At 37.1% G+C, this 17,507-nt stretch overlaps 1 protein-coding gene across 2 annotated transcripts in view; it reads right to left on the reverse strand.

Moving 5' to 3' along the window:
• Positions 1 to 1,306: 1,306 nt before the first annotated feature.
• Positions 1,307 to 17,507, reverse strand: part of GHR (growth hormone receptor) — a 115,809-nt gene continuing 99,608 nt past the window's right edge. For both annotated transcript variants that reach the window (XM_030968151.1, XM_030968152.1), the window contains 7 exons: positions 15,876 to 16,005; positions 14,653 to 14,813; positions 13,657 to 13,835; positions 9,709 to 9,880; positions 7,158 to 7,248; positions 4,382 to 4,451; positions 1,307 to 4,123 (listed from right to left, as the gene is read on the reverse strand). In XM_030968151.1, the coding sequence (XP_030824011.1) occupies positions 3,161 to 4,123; positions 4,382 to 4,451; positions 7,158 to 7,248; positions 9,709 to 9,880; positions 13,657 to 13,835; positions 14,653 to 14,813; positions 15,876 to 16,005 (1,766 nt within the window). In that variant the 3' untranslated portion in view covers positions 1,307 to 3,160. The remainder of the gene's footprint in view (positions 4,124 to 4,381; positions 4,452 to 7,157; positions 7,249 to 9,708; positions 9,881 to 13,656; positions 13,836 to 14,652; positions 14,814 to 15,875; positions 16,006 to 17,507) is intronic.

Here is a 17,507-nt window from a genome sequence, read left to right on the forward strand (position 1 = left end):
TAGTATAGATGAAGCTTTTTTCAGTTTCTTGTAACACTAAGCCTAGGAAATTTACATTTGCTTGATGGAATAAAAGAGGCTCAAACTTTTCCAAACCAAGGTGGCTTCTTGCTGAAACCAACAGACAGAGCAACTTAAGTCCTTGCTTTTGATAACCAACAAGTTTTCTGAATAGAGATACTAGGACAGATTAAACTCTGCCAGGTAATCTATGAACAAAGTGTCATTCTAAGAAAGGGAACATGTGTGGGCAGTTTACATGCAGGCTGGCCAATGTGTTTGAGATGGGCTTTAATGTGAAGGGCTTTGGGGGTGGGATCCAAAATGGCAATTCTCACACTATTCCATCCAATTAGTAAATAGACTAGGCCAACCAGAGCAGTGACAAATGTTCCCTATCTGCCTTCAAAGGCAATAACCAACAGGTCAGCCACCTCAAGGAGGGGGTGTGTGTGTGTGGTTGTGATAATTCACCTGCACCCCTCCTGGGAGACCTGCATGCCCAGTTACCTCCCTGGAATGTTTGTAGACCAATGCGTGCAGCATAGGTAACAAAAAAGCCTTCTAATATGTAATGCTTGGCTGGGTAGAAGATGGAAGAGCCATGGATGTTGCCTACCTGGATTTCTGCAGGGCTTTTTAACACTATCTCCTGTGACATCCTCACAAGAAGCTCAGGAAGCATGGGCTGATGAGTGGACAATGGGGTGGGTTGAGAATTGACTGCCAGAGCTCAGAGGGCTGTGATCAGCAGTGCAGAGTGCAGTTGCAGGCCTGCAGTCAGCCATGTTCCCCAGGGCTCAGTACTGGGTCCATGTTGTTCAGCTCATTGATCAGTGACCTGGATGAAGGGACATGGGATGAAGGGACAAGTTTGAGGATGGCACAGGGCTGGGAGGATTGTTGGTACTCCAGGAGGCTGTGTGAGACCTGGACAGGCCTGGAGAGTTGTGTGGAGAGGAACCTAATAAAGTTCCAAAAAGGAGAATTTGCAGGGTCCTGCAGCTGGGGAAGAATAAACCCATGCACCAGTACAGGCTGGGGACTAGCCTGCCCATCACAGGATGTTCCAGCAGCATGTAAATGGGTCAGCTAAACTGGCAACACATCTTGGCCAGCTCTGGGTGCAATATGTCCTTTGTTTCCATACACATCCATTAGTGAAAACACTGATTATATAAGGCATTGTTTCTATTCTAAGGAAAGTGGCTTTATGCTTTATTCTATGAGAAATGTTTTCTCCTAATAAAATCTCTATTTTCCGTTAAAAAAAATTAATTACCTGTAAAAAACCACATTGTGTCCAGACAAATCAAAGACAATACATTTATTAAACTTTGAGAAAAACAAACAAAACACTAACATAGAGAAAGTTAAATAGAAACTGAAAGACACATTTTCTGACCGGCATATCATGGCTTGTGTGACCAGTAAAGTACCAAAATGACATTCTGAGTTTGACTGAGGTATTTAACTATTTTTGGCAATAGAAACAGAGTAAGAAACTTCTTTCAAACACACACAAAGGCATTACTTGCATTAGTGTCTACCATCTATGAAATTTTATATGAAACTAAATAATGCAGCTGTTAGAAAATTATAGCAGCAAATTAGCAGAATATCTAATGCACATTTACCATAAAGTACGTGCTAAACTTAAAAATCCCACCCAGTAGTTGGGCCCAGTTGTGTAGCACTTGGTCACAAAAAGAGCATCAGTGAGTTCAGTTGGAGACATCATATGCAAGACCTGAATTTGTTGCACATCATACACTTCTGTTCAGGTCAGAGTAAAGAAATGAATGTTCCTATTTGCCTTCTAAGAAGAACCCTGCTGTGATGAAACCACGGCTTAGGAAGGTAACTCCTGACACAATAAGAATTAATTGCAAAGCTCTGTCAGGCTCTTAACATATGCAAGAACAAAGAGAGCTTCCCCACTGAGTTTCAGTTTTCCCTCCTTTCCTTCTGAAAGGGTGCCTAACACGGTCAGAGGAGATGCTGTTAGGCTCCAAAAACAAAAACCACATTTGAACAATACAGCACTTGATCCCCTTGTTCCACTGAAGTATTTTAATCCTGTTATATATTTAAAAATTAACTGCTGGCTAACTTCTGAAGTCCTTAATTTATTTTTTTTAAATAAAGACTTTATGTGGCACCAAAAAATAAATGTAATAATGATACCTTTGGCTCTGGAAGGGCTTCAGAAGTTGGTCAAATATGAAGATACTATGCTGCTAAGTTATCAGAGCTTATTCACGTGTTCTCAAAAATATTCAGTGAAAATTTAGTTGCACAGTGTTTTAATACTGTGGTCAACAAGATTTTGTTTATAAAAAGTGTATTATTATTACCATTAACTAGAATCTGACGAGGAACAGAATAATTTGCCCAAGTATGTTGTATATTTTAAAATTTTACATAGAACTTTAAATTGCATGTATATTTCTATAGTAGTTACCATAAGAAAGTAATAGAATCAGTTACTTTTAAGTTTCTACAATATTCCAAAATTTTATATAGGTTTCTTTGGAGGTATAAAATGGCTCTGTAAAAACCTATTTTTCTTTTAGCTATGAACAAAATTTTAAAAAACAGAAAACTCCTTTTTAGGACTGCAGCAATTACATTACTTAAATGGGTCACCATAATTGAACAACAATATTTGGTGTAATAGAAAAAATTTATGGTTTTACGACCAAAGTATTAAAATATATTTTACCAATTTATAGAAATCAAAATAGATGTGTTATTTAGTCAAGCTACTTTTGTGTTTTCACTTTTATGATCAGTTCCCAACTATTAATATAAAGAACTCTGCCAACAGCAGTTTTTTCCTAAATTCTTACACTTTAAACCACCTGATTTTTAGCTTTATCAAAATGCACAATTTACTGTACATTAAACAGTAATTTCAATGTTTAATTTCACAAAAATCAACACCCACAAGAACAAGACAAAACAGCCTCAAGACAAATTCATAGATAATATTTACAGAACACAATAGGAATATTTTGATGTATATTTTACGCTGCAACATTTCAGATAAAATTATAGGAACCACAAAAAACTTTTAGACTTCATTTTGGTTCCAGCATACAAGCCCAAAACTGACTCTCTGCTGTGAAACACAACACACGCCTAGTGAAAAAAAGAGCTATGGCATGATTTTATTCAGCTGGTCTGTGCTCACGTAGCCACAAGATACGTTGAATTCCTTGTCTGGCACCGGCAGCGCGGTGGCATTGAGCACAAGGCCTTGTGGAGACTGAACGATGTGGATGGACGTATAGTCTGCCACAGGCATCTCTGAACTTGGGGGTGCTGCTGTTGAAGCTCCAAGATTGGCAACAGTAGTGGTAAGGCTTTCTGTGGTGAAGTAACCATCTTCATTATAGCCTTGTTCCTGAACACGTGGCTCATTCTCTTCGTGGGAAGTCACAGCAATGCATTTTTTCACATCTGCCTCACAGAAATAGGTGTTGTCCATGGTGAAGTTTTGTTCTATGCAGCCTTCACGCTGTGCTCTTCCCAGCTTGGATTTCTGCCCTGGTGAAAGTACAACCCTGCCTGCTGGAGTAATATCACTCACTTGAGCGTAAAAGTCAGTACTTGCTAGTGAATTCTGGTTACTCATCTGGGTATGGACTGACGGACGGGGTGACTCAATGCTCTCTCCAAAAGGTGCCCACAGGTGGCTGTTTTCAGACTGAGTACTCCTATGCTGGCGTTGCAGGTCTGTGTTGGCAAGGCTTGGAAGTGACTCATCATTATCTTGCCTGTCAAGGCACAAGAGATCCTCTTCTTTTTCAGTAGCCTTTTTGAATTGATCACTGTCAGATGTGGCATCACACGTGTCGCTTGCGCTGAAGTCTGTCTCTGGAATATCTGGTTCACAACAACTGGCCCGTCCAGAATCATCATCCTTCACTCCCAAGGAGCTGTGAGATTTCAGATGATCTTCACTCAGGAGCCTGTCAGTGTCTGAGGCTCTGTTCTTTTCATCAGGGTCTTCGATGTCCAACTCAATAAACTCAACCCACAAGTCATCAATGTAGAGCTGTGTCTTGCAGTTGTCATGGCAGGCTAAGATGGAATTCACTTCATCTAGCTTTCCTTTCTACAAGGCAAATAAAAAAGAATTTTATAAAGAAAGTAATAGAAATGCTTGTCCTTTTTATAATGTTGACTTATGTAAAGGTGACTGTAGTTATGTAATAATTGCAAAGGGATTAAAAATTATTTTATGCAAACTAATTCAATGGCAACTCTCCAGATGTTAGAATTTTCTTCTACAATATTTTTCTGCCTGGGACAACAGTTGTCATCTTCTACTACTACAAAGATTCTCACTGTAGATTTTAGAGTTCAGTATTACCTTCAAAAGATCTGGGTCAATCCCTTTAATCTTTGGAACTGGCACAGGAGGAAAAATAAGCATTTTTAACCTGAAAAAAAAAAGGCTTTTAATTGACAGTGGTCTTTTTTGAGGAAGTTAGAAAGAAGACAGGCTTACATTGCATTCATATTTAATTACTTCAAAACTTAAATGTTTGAAAATAAAATTTCAAATACTCTAAGGAAAAGAATATTTTCTCTCATTGCTAATTAAGAAACAAGTTCTCTGCAAGTTTCCTTTTGGAAATCACTTAAATTTATGTGAGAATCCAATTTGGAGTCTGGTCTTTGACAATTCAATGCTGTATAGAAAGAGAGTAAATTCCTAGAGGTCTGTAAATACATTCCCTTTATACACACTTTCAATGCAACCTGATATAAACCTCAGTATGTGGTGGCCTTTCCAAATTTTTTTTCAGGGATACAGTAGCCTTGCATATGCCCAATAAATTTAAATAGGGGAACAGAAAACGGGAATTGGTGGAAAGAGTGAATTACTTTAGAACTGATAAATAAAACTGAAAAACATCTGCAAAAATTTAGGCTAGTATTTTGCCGTCTCTATGACAGTTCTGCTTCTTGAATTATTAGTGCAACAAATAATACGTAATTAAGGCAGGGGGTTGCCCTTGTGGAGAAAGGTCTAGTAACTTGCTTGGGCATATCCAGGCTGTGGAAATACATATTATTCTAATCCGTCATAAAGTGCATTCCTAATTTTTAGGGGACAAAAAAACCCTCCAAACCAAACCACTCTGCCTCCCCCCAGTTCTAATAGAAGGATGGTTTTCCCTTAATCATAATCCAACAGTAGCTCGTCATGCCTGTCTCCTCCATGTTACCTCTCTGCTTCTTTTGCAAACAGACGAACTAAAGGAAAATTCAAAATTCTCTTTATACTGGGTTAATTGCCTATTTTAGAAAGTAAGGTGTGGAAAATGGTAAATACAAATCCAGATATTAGTTTTGCTGCCTTTTTAGGGACATTGGTGAGTCCAAAGAGGGTCACATGTCTTGAAGAGTGCCTAGAGAGAAATCTAGGCACCTTTGGCTTAACCATGGCCTCAGAGGTTTCTGGTTTTGAGCAGATCCTCAGTGTTCTGCCCAGAAAGCCTAGTGAGAGCCAGAAATACAGTAATTTTCCATCTAACCTCTGGAGAGGCAGTGTAAACTGGTTGGGTTCTCAGGGTTAGGACTTGTGCTTTACAGTTGAATCCACAAATCAGGTATTCTGACAGGACTGGGCATTGCTTCTAATGAAACAGACAAAGAATTTTACCACTCACTGCCTGGAGAAGACATTTGGGAGGGAGAACTGTGCTCTGCTCCTTTCTTAGCCTAGCATAATTCAAGTTTTCATCTCTCAACTCTAATGACCTAAACCTATGGCATCTGTCCTACAGAGACTCGCTCAGAGCCTGTGAGATCATAACTGAGGAAAATATGAATTGGCATCTTTCAGAATCAGAAGGAAACCAAGCCTGGATATTTTGCATTATGGAAAACCTATGCAGGCTGCTTCTCTGCAGAATACATTGCCATTTCACCACTAAATGCTCGAGTTTGAAGGAAAGGGCTCACACCAACCGTCCAGAAAAACTTTCCACATGAGGTCCTCAGTGGAGAAAAGCTTCTTCCAGCATTCATGATTATCATGGAAGATATTTATAAACTCTGATTAGAAATATGCTCTAAACTTGAGGATTTTCTGAGACCACCTGTTCAGTGTGCTGACCTTAGCTCCTGGTGCTACATGCACATTGCTCCCTTCTGACACATCAAGCTTTTGTCATGAATTGTATCAGGAGCCTTGCTCTTAAATCTGGGATTGGGATGCTATTGCAGGGAATGGCTTCCTGAAATTAAACTCTGTCAAAGCATAGAGCTTGCCTAAATAAAAAACTACTGCTTAATGAAAAAAAATTTTTTTAGATCTGCTCCAAATGCACCAAATTGTTTTAATTTCAGTGTATGAAATGAAATTCCACCATTTTTTGGTATGTGCAAAACTATTCAGTGTTCATTTCCAAAGTGTATAGACAAGACCACTGACAACACGCATGTGTGCACTGGGTCTTGACCATGGTGTTGCTCCATAGTGTAAAACAGTACTGATATGACATCCAAGTTGAATTCTGCCAAAACTTATCCCTGAAAACACGTATTAGGGGATTAATTAATTTTAAAACCTGCTATTTTTATGTATGTTTCATTCTTTCATTTTTGTATATGACACCATTTCATAATTTTTACAAGCAATGCAATTCTGTGCTTAGTTTCATTTTATTCCTGTTATCTACAGGAACTGCAATTTATTTACAGAGACCAAATATTGCCCTATGAATCAATCTCTTTCCCTTGGCTTCAAGAAATAGAGTTTAGTGGAATGATCTAAGAACAAAATCAAATACATAGACATAGGTTTGTATTAAACTTTTGAACAGCATGTGAATAAAAAATAGTATGTTCAAAATTTGAGTGAACTAAAAAAACAGTTCAAAGCATAAGTAAATCAATCATGTAAATTCTGCAGAATTAAATGTACTGCAGTGAAAGAGGAAGATCGCGATAAGCAGATTCCCCATGCTGAAGGCCCCATACCTACTAATCCCAGGTATATGTAATTTACAAGAATAGACAAAAATGCTCAAAATGGTTCATTGCCCCCCAGATTTGAAATAATTGAAAAATCTTTTTTTTCCTTTTTTTTTTTTAAGCTACAGGTACATAAAATCCAACAAATAAAAAGTCTCTACCTTGGTTGTTTAGACAGCATGATTGAGATCACTGTTACAGCCAGCCCACACACTCCAAAGACAACTACTAAGAACCATGGAAACTCAACTTCTGAAAGAACAAAACATGAACATATAAGCAGGAATGTCACATCTTTAACTTCAGCCTTGTCTTCCACCACCTGAGGATTCCAAAGTGGTAAAAACTGATGAAAATTTTTGTTACTTAAATGTGAAAGTTCTATGTTCAGCAGAAATAAAAATGTGCTTTTGTCTTAGTTCTGGCCAGCACTTGGAGGTTATTGGATACCACCTCATGTCACGGCCAGGAGTGGACAAAGGGACTCCCTGCCTTCCGAGAAGAAGGGTGTGACTTCTGGTTGAAAAATGTTGTGGCATTCTCTGACATTGCTTGTTGTCTCTGCAGTGAGCATCTCTCACTCAGAGGGTGTGAACCACCCTCTCTTTTGTATACTTTTGCTATTTATATTGTGGCTTTTACTATTTGTTCTCTTATCTCATTCCTGTTTCCACTAAACTGCTCGTATGTCGACCCATGGTCTTCACTTTTTGCGTTATCAGTTCTCAACCCCTTCCCACTGGAGCAGAAAGGGGAAGAGGGGCTGAGTGAGCAGGGTGTGGTTTGGGAGAGCCTCAGTCAAGGCACTGAATTGGGAAGTATCATTCCTAATCCATGGTAGCTTTTGGTCTCAGCAGTTTCTATGCATTTACGAGTCCACTGAGACTCCTTGCTAAACCAGACTGATTTCATAAATCTAAACAAGATCTTAATAAAGAAAATGTCTATAGCAAAACCAGTGATGAGGAACATTCTGCCTGCTTGGAACATGGTATCAGTAGTCCTGAGGCATGTAATGCCACAGATCATGCTAATGCTTGTTCATTCAAGCTGAGAGAACATTACTAATAGCACATAAAATCACAAGGAAGCTATTTTTCTCTCACAAAAACTAAGGTATGGTGGTGTCAAAAAACATACCACTTCTCTTTCTAAAGGCTGAACATTAATTATTTTGCGAACCAACTGAATCAACTGAAAAAAAAAGCCCCTTTTATTTACCTTTAAGGTGGCTACAAAGAATTTAGTAATTAATTGAGATAAGCAATTTAGTAGAAATGAATAACAATGCTGATAAATGTTTTATCTCTTAAATACTAGCAATTCCATGATTCTTAATGTTACATTGTAAATTACAAAGCACAGAGAAAATTTTTTCTAGCTTTAGTCTTAGATTTTTCTCATTTTTTCATAATTTAAAATTCCCTACAGAAATTTCACTATTTTTTTGGGGCCAAGGAACACTGGACAGAAATCTTTAAAATTCTATATATGATCAAAAATGACCTTTCAGAGAAAAAACAAAATAAAAAAATTCAGGTACGAGTTTGTGCTCTGTGTTCCCAGCTCAGATTTTGACAAGACATGCTTCCAGGCATCAATAAAGTCCTATATGGATATGTCTGTGTTAAACAGATCTCTATTTGAGTAACTCATTGTCATGTCAGTGAGACCAGCAAATGTCCAGCTCCTTCAAGAAGTTAGAACATTGAATTAGAAGACTTAAAATTATTAGTACATGAAACATATCTAAAGTTTAATTCTGTGTTCCTGAAAGTGACATACAAAAGAAGCAAAAATAAATTCTCAATCAAAAATAAATTCTCAATCAAATCAGCTCACTGCTGCTGTGTGATGTGTGTGGATTAGAATCACCTTGGATAATCTGAGTTGTAGTGACTGAAGAAAACTGGCCTTAGGATGGCCTTAGGTTTTCCAAGTATTTTAATGTTATTCAGATGAAAACCATGACCACTTAATGTGGATAAGGTTAATAAAAAAATGCCACATATACAGAACATTAACTGTTCCTATAAATTAGAAATGAGAACTAATAATAGGAAGAACTAAAAAGGAGAATCTAGCCAGATTTTGAAAGATAAGAGTAACAGGTTGTTTTATATAACACCTTCACTAATAACCTGGAAAATGATGTGAAGAAGCTTGTTAAAATTACTTGTTAAAGAACTCATATTTTGAAGACTTAATTTAGTAGTTCAGACCTGAGAATGTCTGGAAAAGGCACTGTCTCATTCCTTCAATAGAAAAAATGTGATTCTCAATGGCTGATTTTTCTTGTCTTTAACAGCACTTGAAAATGAGTACTAGTCATAAGCAAGAATGAGAAAAATGCTCACTGTCCTTGCCAACAGTATTGCAAGAAATCACAATTCTGCACTTCCCAGTGCTCATTTTAGATGATGAAGTAGGAGATTTAATTCTGGTTTAGACTCCATGAGATGTGCAATAGCAGTTACTTCTGATTCTTAAAGCTATTTGTATTTTTGATCTCTGATGATCTGTGAAACAGTCTTGCTGAGTTTACTTCTGAACTTGTATACGGAACTTGAACATTCTCAATCTCTCCCAGTGATTCTCACGTAGTAGGCTGGAATACCTCTGTATTCAATCATTTAACATGGTTGAAACCACCCTCTACCCCATCACCGTAAAGACAAGAATCACAGCTATAAAAATGCTTTGCTTATTTACCTTCTGTACAATGATCACATCCAATGCCTATTTGAGAAAATGATACATAGAGGATTTCACTGAACTCCCCGAATTTTTCAGAAGTTCGTTGTCTTGATCGGATTCGTATCTCATAATCTCTTGCTGTCTTCAGAGAGTACAGTGGAACCATTGTTGAGAGCCTGGGTTTTAACTGTAAAGACAGAAGAACTGTGATTTATTTGTTGAGTTGTACTGGAAATTTTACAATGCTGCTTGATTTCTGAAGGCATTTTTGCTGCTGGGCATTTTAAGGATAGCACAAGAATAGTTCAGAGAACATTCACACCATTTACTGTCAACTTAGTTGTCATCAGGCATTTCTGTGATTCAGGGGACGAAAAGCAGAGAATCCAAGTTCTGTAGATACAGTCAGTGAAGAAAGGCAGCTTCCCCCAATTACATGCCATAAGTAGGTGTTGTGAACATCTTTCACTGATCTTTCAGGTTGTAAATACTTTTTACTATTATAACACAACATTACTGATTGCAGAATGCCAAAAATGCTGTTAAAATAACACAGGAGTTCTAAATTACTGCAATCTCCACTACAGATTTAATGGTTATAACCAAACATTTTGCATGTTATAAATGTTTTTATTTGGAGAACAATGTATAGGCCCCCAAAATGTGATAATGGAGACTGTGTGACAGCTGGCATCAGATTGTGGTCTTTGAAACTTCTATATTAGCTGAAACATACTTCGATACTGCTGAATATGAAAATGTTTAGGAAAACATATTGGAGGTCTTAATAAGTAAAATTTCTGCCTTTTTCTATTATAACTCTATATGCATTTCTATTCCAATAACCCTACAAAAGTATACAAAATAAGGAAAATGTGCTCAAAATAGAAATCCATGCGGAAGATATTATATTCTACTTTTACTTTAGAAGCAAATATGATACCAGAAAAAAAGCATCGTGGCTATAACTTTAAATATTTGGAAAACAGCAGCCTTTGGGAATTCGAAGGAAGCTTCAACAATACAGTCCTATAATCTCTAGAGCTGCATAACCTCAACTTGAGACAATATTTGTTGGTAGGTATGATCTTTGGAGTTGTCTGATCCCTGGTGACTCCAGACTCCAATGTTCTTACAATCAACCAGTCAGATTTTGGACAACACAGACTGCTTTTCTCTCCTAGTAGTTCAGCATTGTGGAGAACCATTGCTGTACATCACCAATGATTTTAATATGTGAAGAATATCCATTTGGAAACCAGTGGGAAGGATATTTAATATATACCTATTTCATGGTATTAAGCCACAAAGAAATAGTTCACTGAAGTTTTATGGATAAGTTTACATGCATCCCAAATAATGCTGTTACTTGGAAAAAGCCAAGAAGAATAAATCAGAGCCTTTATGAAAGACTCCTGGATGGAGCAGGATGTATGGAGTGGGGAAAGTTCAGCAAGAAGTGAATAGATGAACAAACAGCATTTGTCACGGATTAATTCAAGTAAAAGCCATATGAGAGAGACAACATAAAAGGTCTCATGAACACCCATTATGTCAGGGTGGATTTTATTCATTTAGAATGTTTCTCAGAAAATAATTGGTCCTCTTATCACTATAACTTATTGTTTTAACACTTACTAATTAATGTTTAATCTTCTTTCAATTTAGAAATTATTTATTTTCAACTAGTAAATATATTGAGAAAATAATAAAGGCTATGCAGAAAAAACAATGAATCATCCCAAAAAAATAGGAAAATTACAAACAAATCTCAGTAAGGACGGACATAGTACTATAATAAGTACTATAAATTAATTTTTTTATTATTTATATGTACAAAGCATTATGGTATATTTAAGCAGTCAAGGATTATCCTTTGTGCAAAAAACTAGTAATAACTAGACATGTATAACTTGACCATGTATAAGCGGACAGTTATGTCTTAATGTGCTTGAACACTCATTAGAGAAGGCATTTGTAGCAAGGAATCCAAAGAGTGAAATTGTAGCATTGCTCCAGTGCTGTCATTCAGAATTTGCTCTTGTCCTAGACCAGACCAGGATTTTGTTCAGAAATTTGTCTTTTGTACTCTCATAGTGTCTCAGTGAATTATGCCATGTTTATATTGCTAAAATGAAAGGCTCACAAAACCTTACACTATACACAGGTTATGTCCAACGTAACCTATAATACTTTATCTCTTGAGGCAAGTCTCACAATCAGGAATTCCTTATCTGTGTTCATGCTCTCCTGAGAACTATTCTCAAAGCATTCTGGGATTGGTGACAGTACTGGAGCAAGAACAAAGCTTTATTAGGGTATTTATATGTCTGATATCAAAACTCTAATTAAAAAAACATAAAGATGTGCATTTTTAGAGACATACCTGTATTCTGCTTTTGAACATTTGCAGATTTTCAGTGTCTTAAAGATTATTGATTTACTGCCTAAACTTAACACATTTCACAGGCTTTAAAATAGAAGCTAATATATTAAGTATATATATATATATCTATTAAGAGGCTAATATATTAAACCAGTATAGATAGAAAGACAGAGAATTATTAGAAAAAATCATTACAGACAATATAGGTCTGTTTGGCTGTAGACTTGTTAATAAGGACTAGGTTAAAGAGAAAATGCTAACACTGAGAAGGACCAGAAGTGAGGAGTGAGCCAAGGTCTTTCACAGGTGAAGGCAAGCAAACCAGTTTGACTATATTTCAACTGGTAAATCTGGCTATGTTCAAATTGTTTGAATTTTCCTTTTGTAGTTAATGACAAATTTGTAACAGTATTATCTGGGGGTTTTTTTCTGCCAATTAACTCAGTTCGTTTTAATAAGAAAGCAAAGGAAGGATTCTCCTCTGACATGATGTTCTTACTGAATTGAATAAGAGCTCTCCATATGCAAATATGCCATGACACACTGGAATTTAGCCTATGCATTCAGGTAAGATGGGCACAATATCTTACCTGTAACAGAAAAACTAACTACATGAGAAGTTAAGTGATTTTCAAAAAGTAAACTTAAAATATTTATAATTATTATTTTCTATTTTCTCAGACTATCCAAAAACTTCCCCTTGATGTCTGGTATAAAATCTGTAAGTCTTATCTATGGTGCATTATTTTTATTTGCTTATTGTATAAAATTTTAAATTGTAACTCCTTCCTTCCTTCCTTCCTTCCTTCCTTCCTTCCTTCCTTCCTTCCTTCCTTCCTTCCTTCCTTCCTTCCTTCCTTCCTTCCTTCCTTCCTTCCTTCCTTCCTTCCTTCCTTCCTTCCTTCCTTCCCCTCTCCCCTCCCTCCCTCCCTCCCTCCCTCCCTCCCTTCCCTTCCCTTCCTTCCCTTCCCTTCCTTCCCTTCCCTTCCTTCCTTCTGCCACTTCATTCTGCCACTTTCCATCCATCCATCCATCCATCCATCCATCCATCCATCCATCCATCCATCCATCCATCCATCCATCCATCCATCCATCCATCCATCCATCCATCCATCCATCCATCCATCCATCCATCCATCCATCATCTACATTATAAGTATTAAAAGTTTACAGGTACTCTGAAGAATCTGGATTGACATGGTGATATTTACCAAACAAAATATTCTTGTTCAGACTACTGAAACATCAAACACTGCTTAAATAGTTGAAGCTTAAGAAAACAATAGACAAATATTTTATCCTTGAAAACACTTGCATATATCTGACTCTTCCTATACTTACTAATTTAACACAGGTGTTTCTGGGTTTTTCATTACCTGCCTGTCAACTATCTTGACACATAAAGTTACAGTATTTGCTAGAAAATGTCAGAAAAAACGCAGGTATATTGTTTAAGAAACAAGGCATTGTCTGATTAGCAATTACAAACATGTTTTTCATAGTGGTACAAGAGTGTTAGGGATAGAACAAGCCTGCACTGCACTATGACTAATGTATAATAAATATTTGTTTCATACCTCCTTCCATTTTGTCTCATTAACTTCTTTGTACTGCAATTCATATTCCAGAGTAATCCATCCCTTCCGAACATCTGCTGTTGGTGGTGGATCCCATCTTACCTGGATATCCCCATGGATCCCAGTCTCACTAGTATTTAGCAGAGTCCAGTTAAGGTGGACAGGGGGATCAGGTAGTACTGTTTAAACAGAATATTTGGAATAAAACAGCCAGTTTTCAATATGAAATGACCATACTGATAAATTGTTTCAGGATTTAAAAAGTATATTAACCATGTATTTTCTGATTAAAATCAAATATATTGCAATGTCAAAGCTATTGCAAGTTTGATAACAAGAAGGCATTCTGCCAATTGGCAATAGATATGTTCTGCACAAATCTCACCCAACCAACTAATAAAGAAGATTAAGAATGAATGCTCAGCTGAATAAAAGAGGGCATTGGGTATTCTAATCACCTGTTGGAATAAATTATCTGGATATGCAGTTAATGGTGGTACACTACCACTCTGAACAAGCAATAACATCTGTAAAGTCCCAGGCAGTCAAGATTCATATTGCCATAAATATAAATCCTAGCTTAGAAATACTAGACATACTGATCCTTTACATTACAGTTGATTCAGGAAAAAAATAGTGTTTGGCTTCCAGAGCTTTGCAGGAGCAAGGTTTTAATGCCAACTTTGCTCTACAAGGAGATGTAGCATCCATTAGAAAGGACTCAAAGTGAAAGCAAAGACAAGTTCATTTGAGCATGCACACATTTGAGAGACCACTGGTATTTAGAAAAAGAAATCACATATTTGCTTTTATCCCTTAAGCTTTCTTCCAATCTAGGCAATATTTTCTGTTGTGGATCACATTACAGTGTTACAAAATCAAATCCCTTCCCACGTATCGTATATTTTAGGTACTAACTATTTTGAGAGGCAATATTTAAATACAGCCTAAGTAATACAAAAGCTTATAGAGGTAAGATACATAATGAAAGCATACCTATTTCATCAACACTGAAACATTTTTTATCATATACTTCATTTTTACTGGCAAGTTGAACACAATATGGTGTCCACACAGAGGTGTAGGATGCATTGAAGTAACAACTATTTTGTCCTGAAGTGATATAATCAGGGCATTCTTTCCAGTCTTCCTCATTACTAGAATGACAGCAAAAATGCAATATTTGTGAGAGAGATTTACAGACCGTTCAAAGTACAAATTACAGATATTACAAGACACAATACTGATAAGTTGTAAAATTTATGAAAGGGATAAAAACATGTCAATATTGATGGTGATTTACAATGAAACCACTATTGAAGAAACCTGCATATTGAAGAAACCTCATGTACTCTTAGTGGCCTGGAAAATAGTTGAACTTTAAGGCACCTTCTAACCCAAAGCATTTTATGATTTTGTTATTCTATGTCCCTGTGATTTCTGAGACGTCTCAGAGTAACTAAGAAAGCCAACCTTGCTATTAGGCTTAAGTCTGCTATGCAAATATATCATTACCATCATCAAAAAGCATCTGTAGATCAAAAAGATATCAAAACCTTGTTCATTAGAGGGAATAGAAAAGCACATCCTCCTATTCCTGTGAACAAAAGGCCTATTTCCTTAATAGCCATTACTGGTAATGTCTACGTCCTTTTTCAGGCTAATCATTGTAGCAACCTGAAATTTAAAAAAGCTTAAAGTGGAGCTGAATCATAACTGAACAGGATTCAATAGAACATTAACCCAGTATCAGAGCAGCCTTTCCCCCTGGACCTGTACATTCAGACTTTATCCATCAATTGATCAATGGGGACTTCATAAAACTTTAATAAAAATTTGAAAGGGCCTGTATCCAACCTCCACGTTTGTGCATACATATAAGGAATCTCAGTGTTGCAGGTTAGATGGATGAAGAATAAACCGAAGTTGCCAATTAAAAAATCCTTACCCAAGCTATATAGTGTCAGTTTTGGATTCTGCAACCTGAACCTAAATTGAGTAAGAATATGTTCTTAATTATCTGTCAAATAATTGCTTATTGCTGCAAATTGCTCAATAACTACCAATAAAATCTAACATTGGAAAAATGTACTTAAAACATGGGTTTATACCCTTAAAAACAGTATGGCTCATATCACAGCAAAAAAATTAACAGTAGCAACCTAACAAGCATGCCAAAATAAATTACTTTTCTCTTTTCCTTTTTCAGCTTTTATTACCTCTTCTTGTACAACAGCTGTAGTATTCTTGGAACAGTGAGGTTATAAAGATTTCCAGCAGTCCAAAAACATGAAAATGTCTCCATTTCAGGTGATCTGCATTTGCTGATTTGAGGCCATTGCAAGAGGTCTGTCAGAAAAAAAAGCAGGGGACAGAACAGGATTAAACAAATCCAAACCTCAGATAACCACCTGTTAAAATGAAACTCAGCACCTTTAATGAATAATTAACTTTTCTTCCAATCCCTTATGTACAATGAGGCAAGATTTAAATTCTTACATGCATACATGTAGAGGAATATAGAGGCCATAAATTTGAAAGATGCATCAAGCTCTCTTTTGTACTGTGCAGAAGTGAATATAATCACAGCTTGACACTAGGCATTGGGATTTGCCATCCCTACAGCTGTAACTGAACAGAAAAGTGTTTCAAATGGAAGGGACCTAAAACAATCATCCAGTCCAACTGCCTGACCACTTCAGGGCTATCCTAAGGTTAAAGCCTGTTATTAAGGACACTGTCCAAATGCCTCTTAAACACTGACGGACCTGGGGCATCAACCACCTCTCTAGGACGCCTGTTACAGAGTTTGACCACGTAAAGAAGCTTGTCCTAATGTCCAGTCCAAATCCCTCAGATGCAGTTTTGAAACATTCCCACATGTCCTGTCACTAGCCCTCTTATCAGCTTTGTTTCTCTCCTCAGGATGCAATCAAGGACATTCAATCAAGGACAAATCTTAAACTGCAGGGCCCAATACTGCACACAGGGAGGTCACACCAAGGCTGAGCACAGTGGGCTCATTGCCTTTGGACCAGCTGGCTGTCCCCAGTTTGGCTAGCTCAGTACAGATACACCTGAATTAGCACTTCACTTGCTTTGAAGAAGGTGTGGTACTGCAGAGCTTACACAGACTCACCACAGCTTAGCACATACCCAGCTGATGCATTTCACGATGCCTGCTCATGACAGAAGCTACCTTGAGCTGAGCTCAGGTTTGTGTGCACAATGCTGTGTGGATATAACCCTGTTCTGAGGGAGATAAGGGGACTTCTAAGCATGGGTATGTTCTGCTACATGCCCACTTCTATATCCATAATTTCTATTCTTTGTCAAAACTGAAACAATGAAAGCTCATAAAATGACTGCTGCAATAAGTCAGCCACATCAACTCTTGTGAGAAGTATAAACACAAAAGTTGCAGGTATGATTCACTGCTTTCAAAGCCAAGCCTTAACTTTTCCCTGATATTGAAGGTTCTAATTGCCAGTGTTCCCTATTTGGCCTGAAAAGCTTTCAGAGAAAGTACATGGAATTGTCTACCTCTCTTCACAAACTATCTGGGAATAGGATCATTTATTTAAGAAAATTTCTCAAAAATGCATTTAAGATGTAGATGTTAGTCAGGTGTTTTTGAGTGGTGAAATGATCACTGAAAAGAGAATAACATGGTGCTCCTCGACCCTGCATGCAAAGTTCTTCGCGAAGGTTTTGGCAGCTGTGAATATATCACAGCTGTGAATATCAGAATTTCAGACAAGATAATAAGGAAGAAATATGTTAATATCAGGGTGGTGAAACACTGGAACAGATTGCCCAGAGAAGTGGTGGGTGCCCCACCCAGGAAACAT

The sequence above is a fragment of the Camarhynchus parvulus genome, chromosome Z, assembly GCF_901933205.1.
Source record: "Camarhynchus parvulus chromosome Z, STF_HiC, whole genome shotgun sequence".
NCBI classification, from domain to species: Eukaryota; Metazoa; Chordata; class Aves; order Passeriformes; family Thraupidae; genus Camarhynchus; species Camarhynchus parvulus.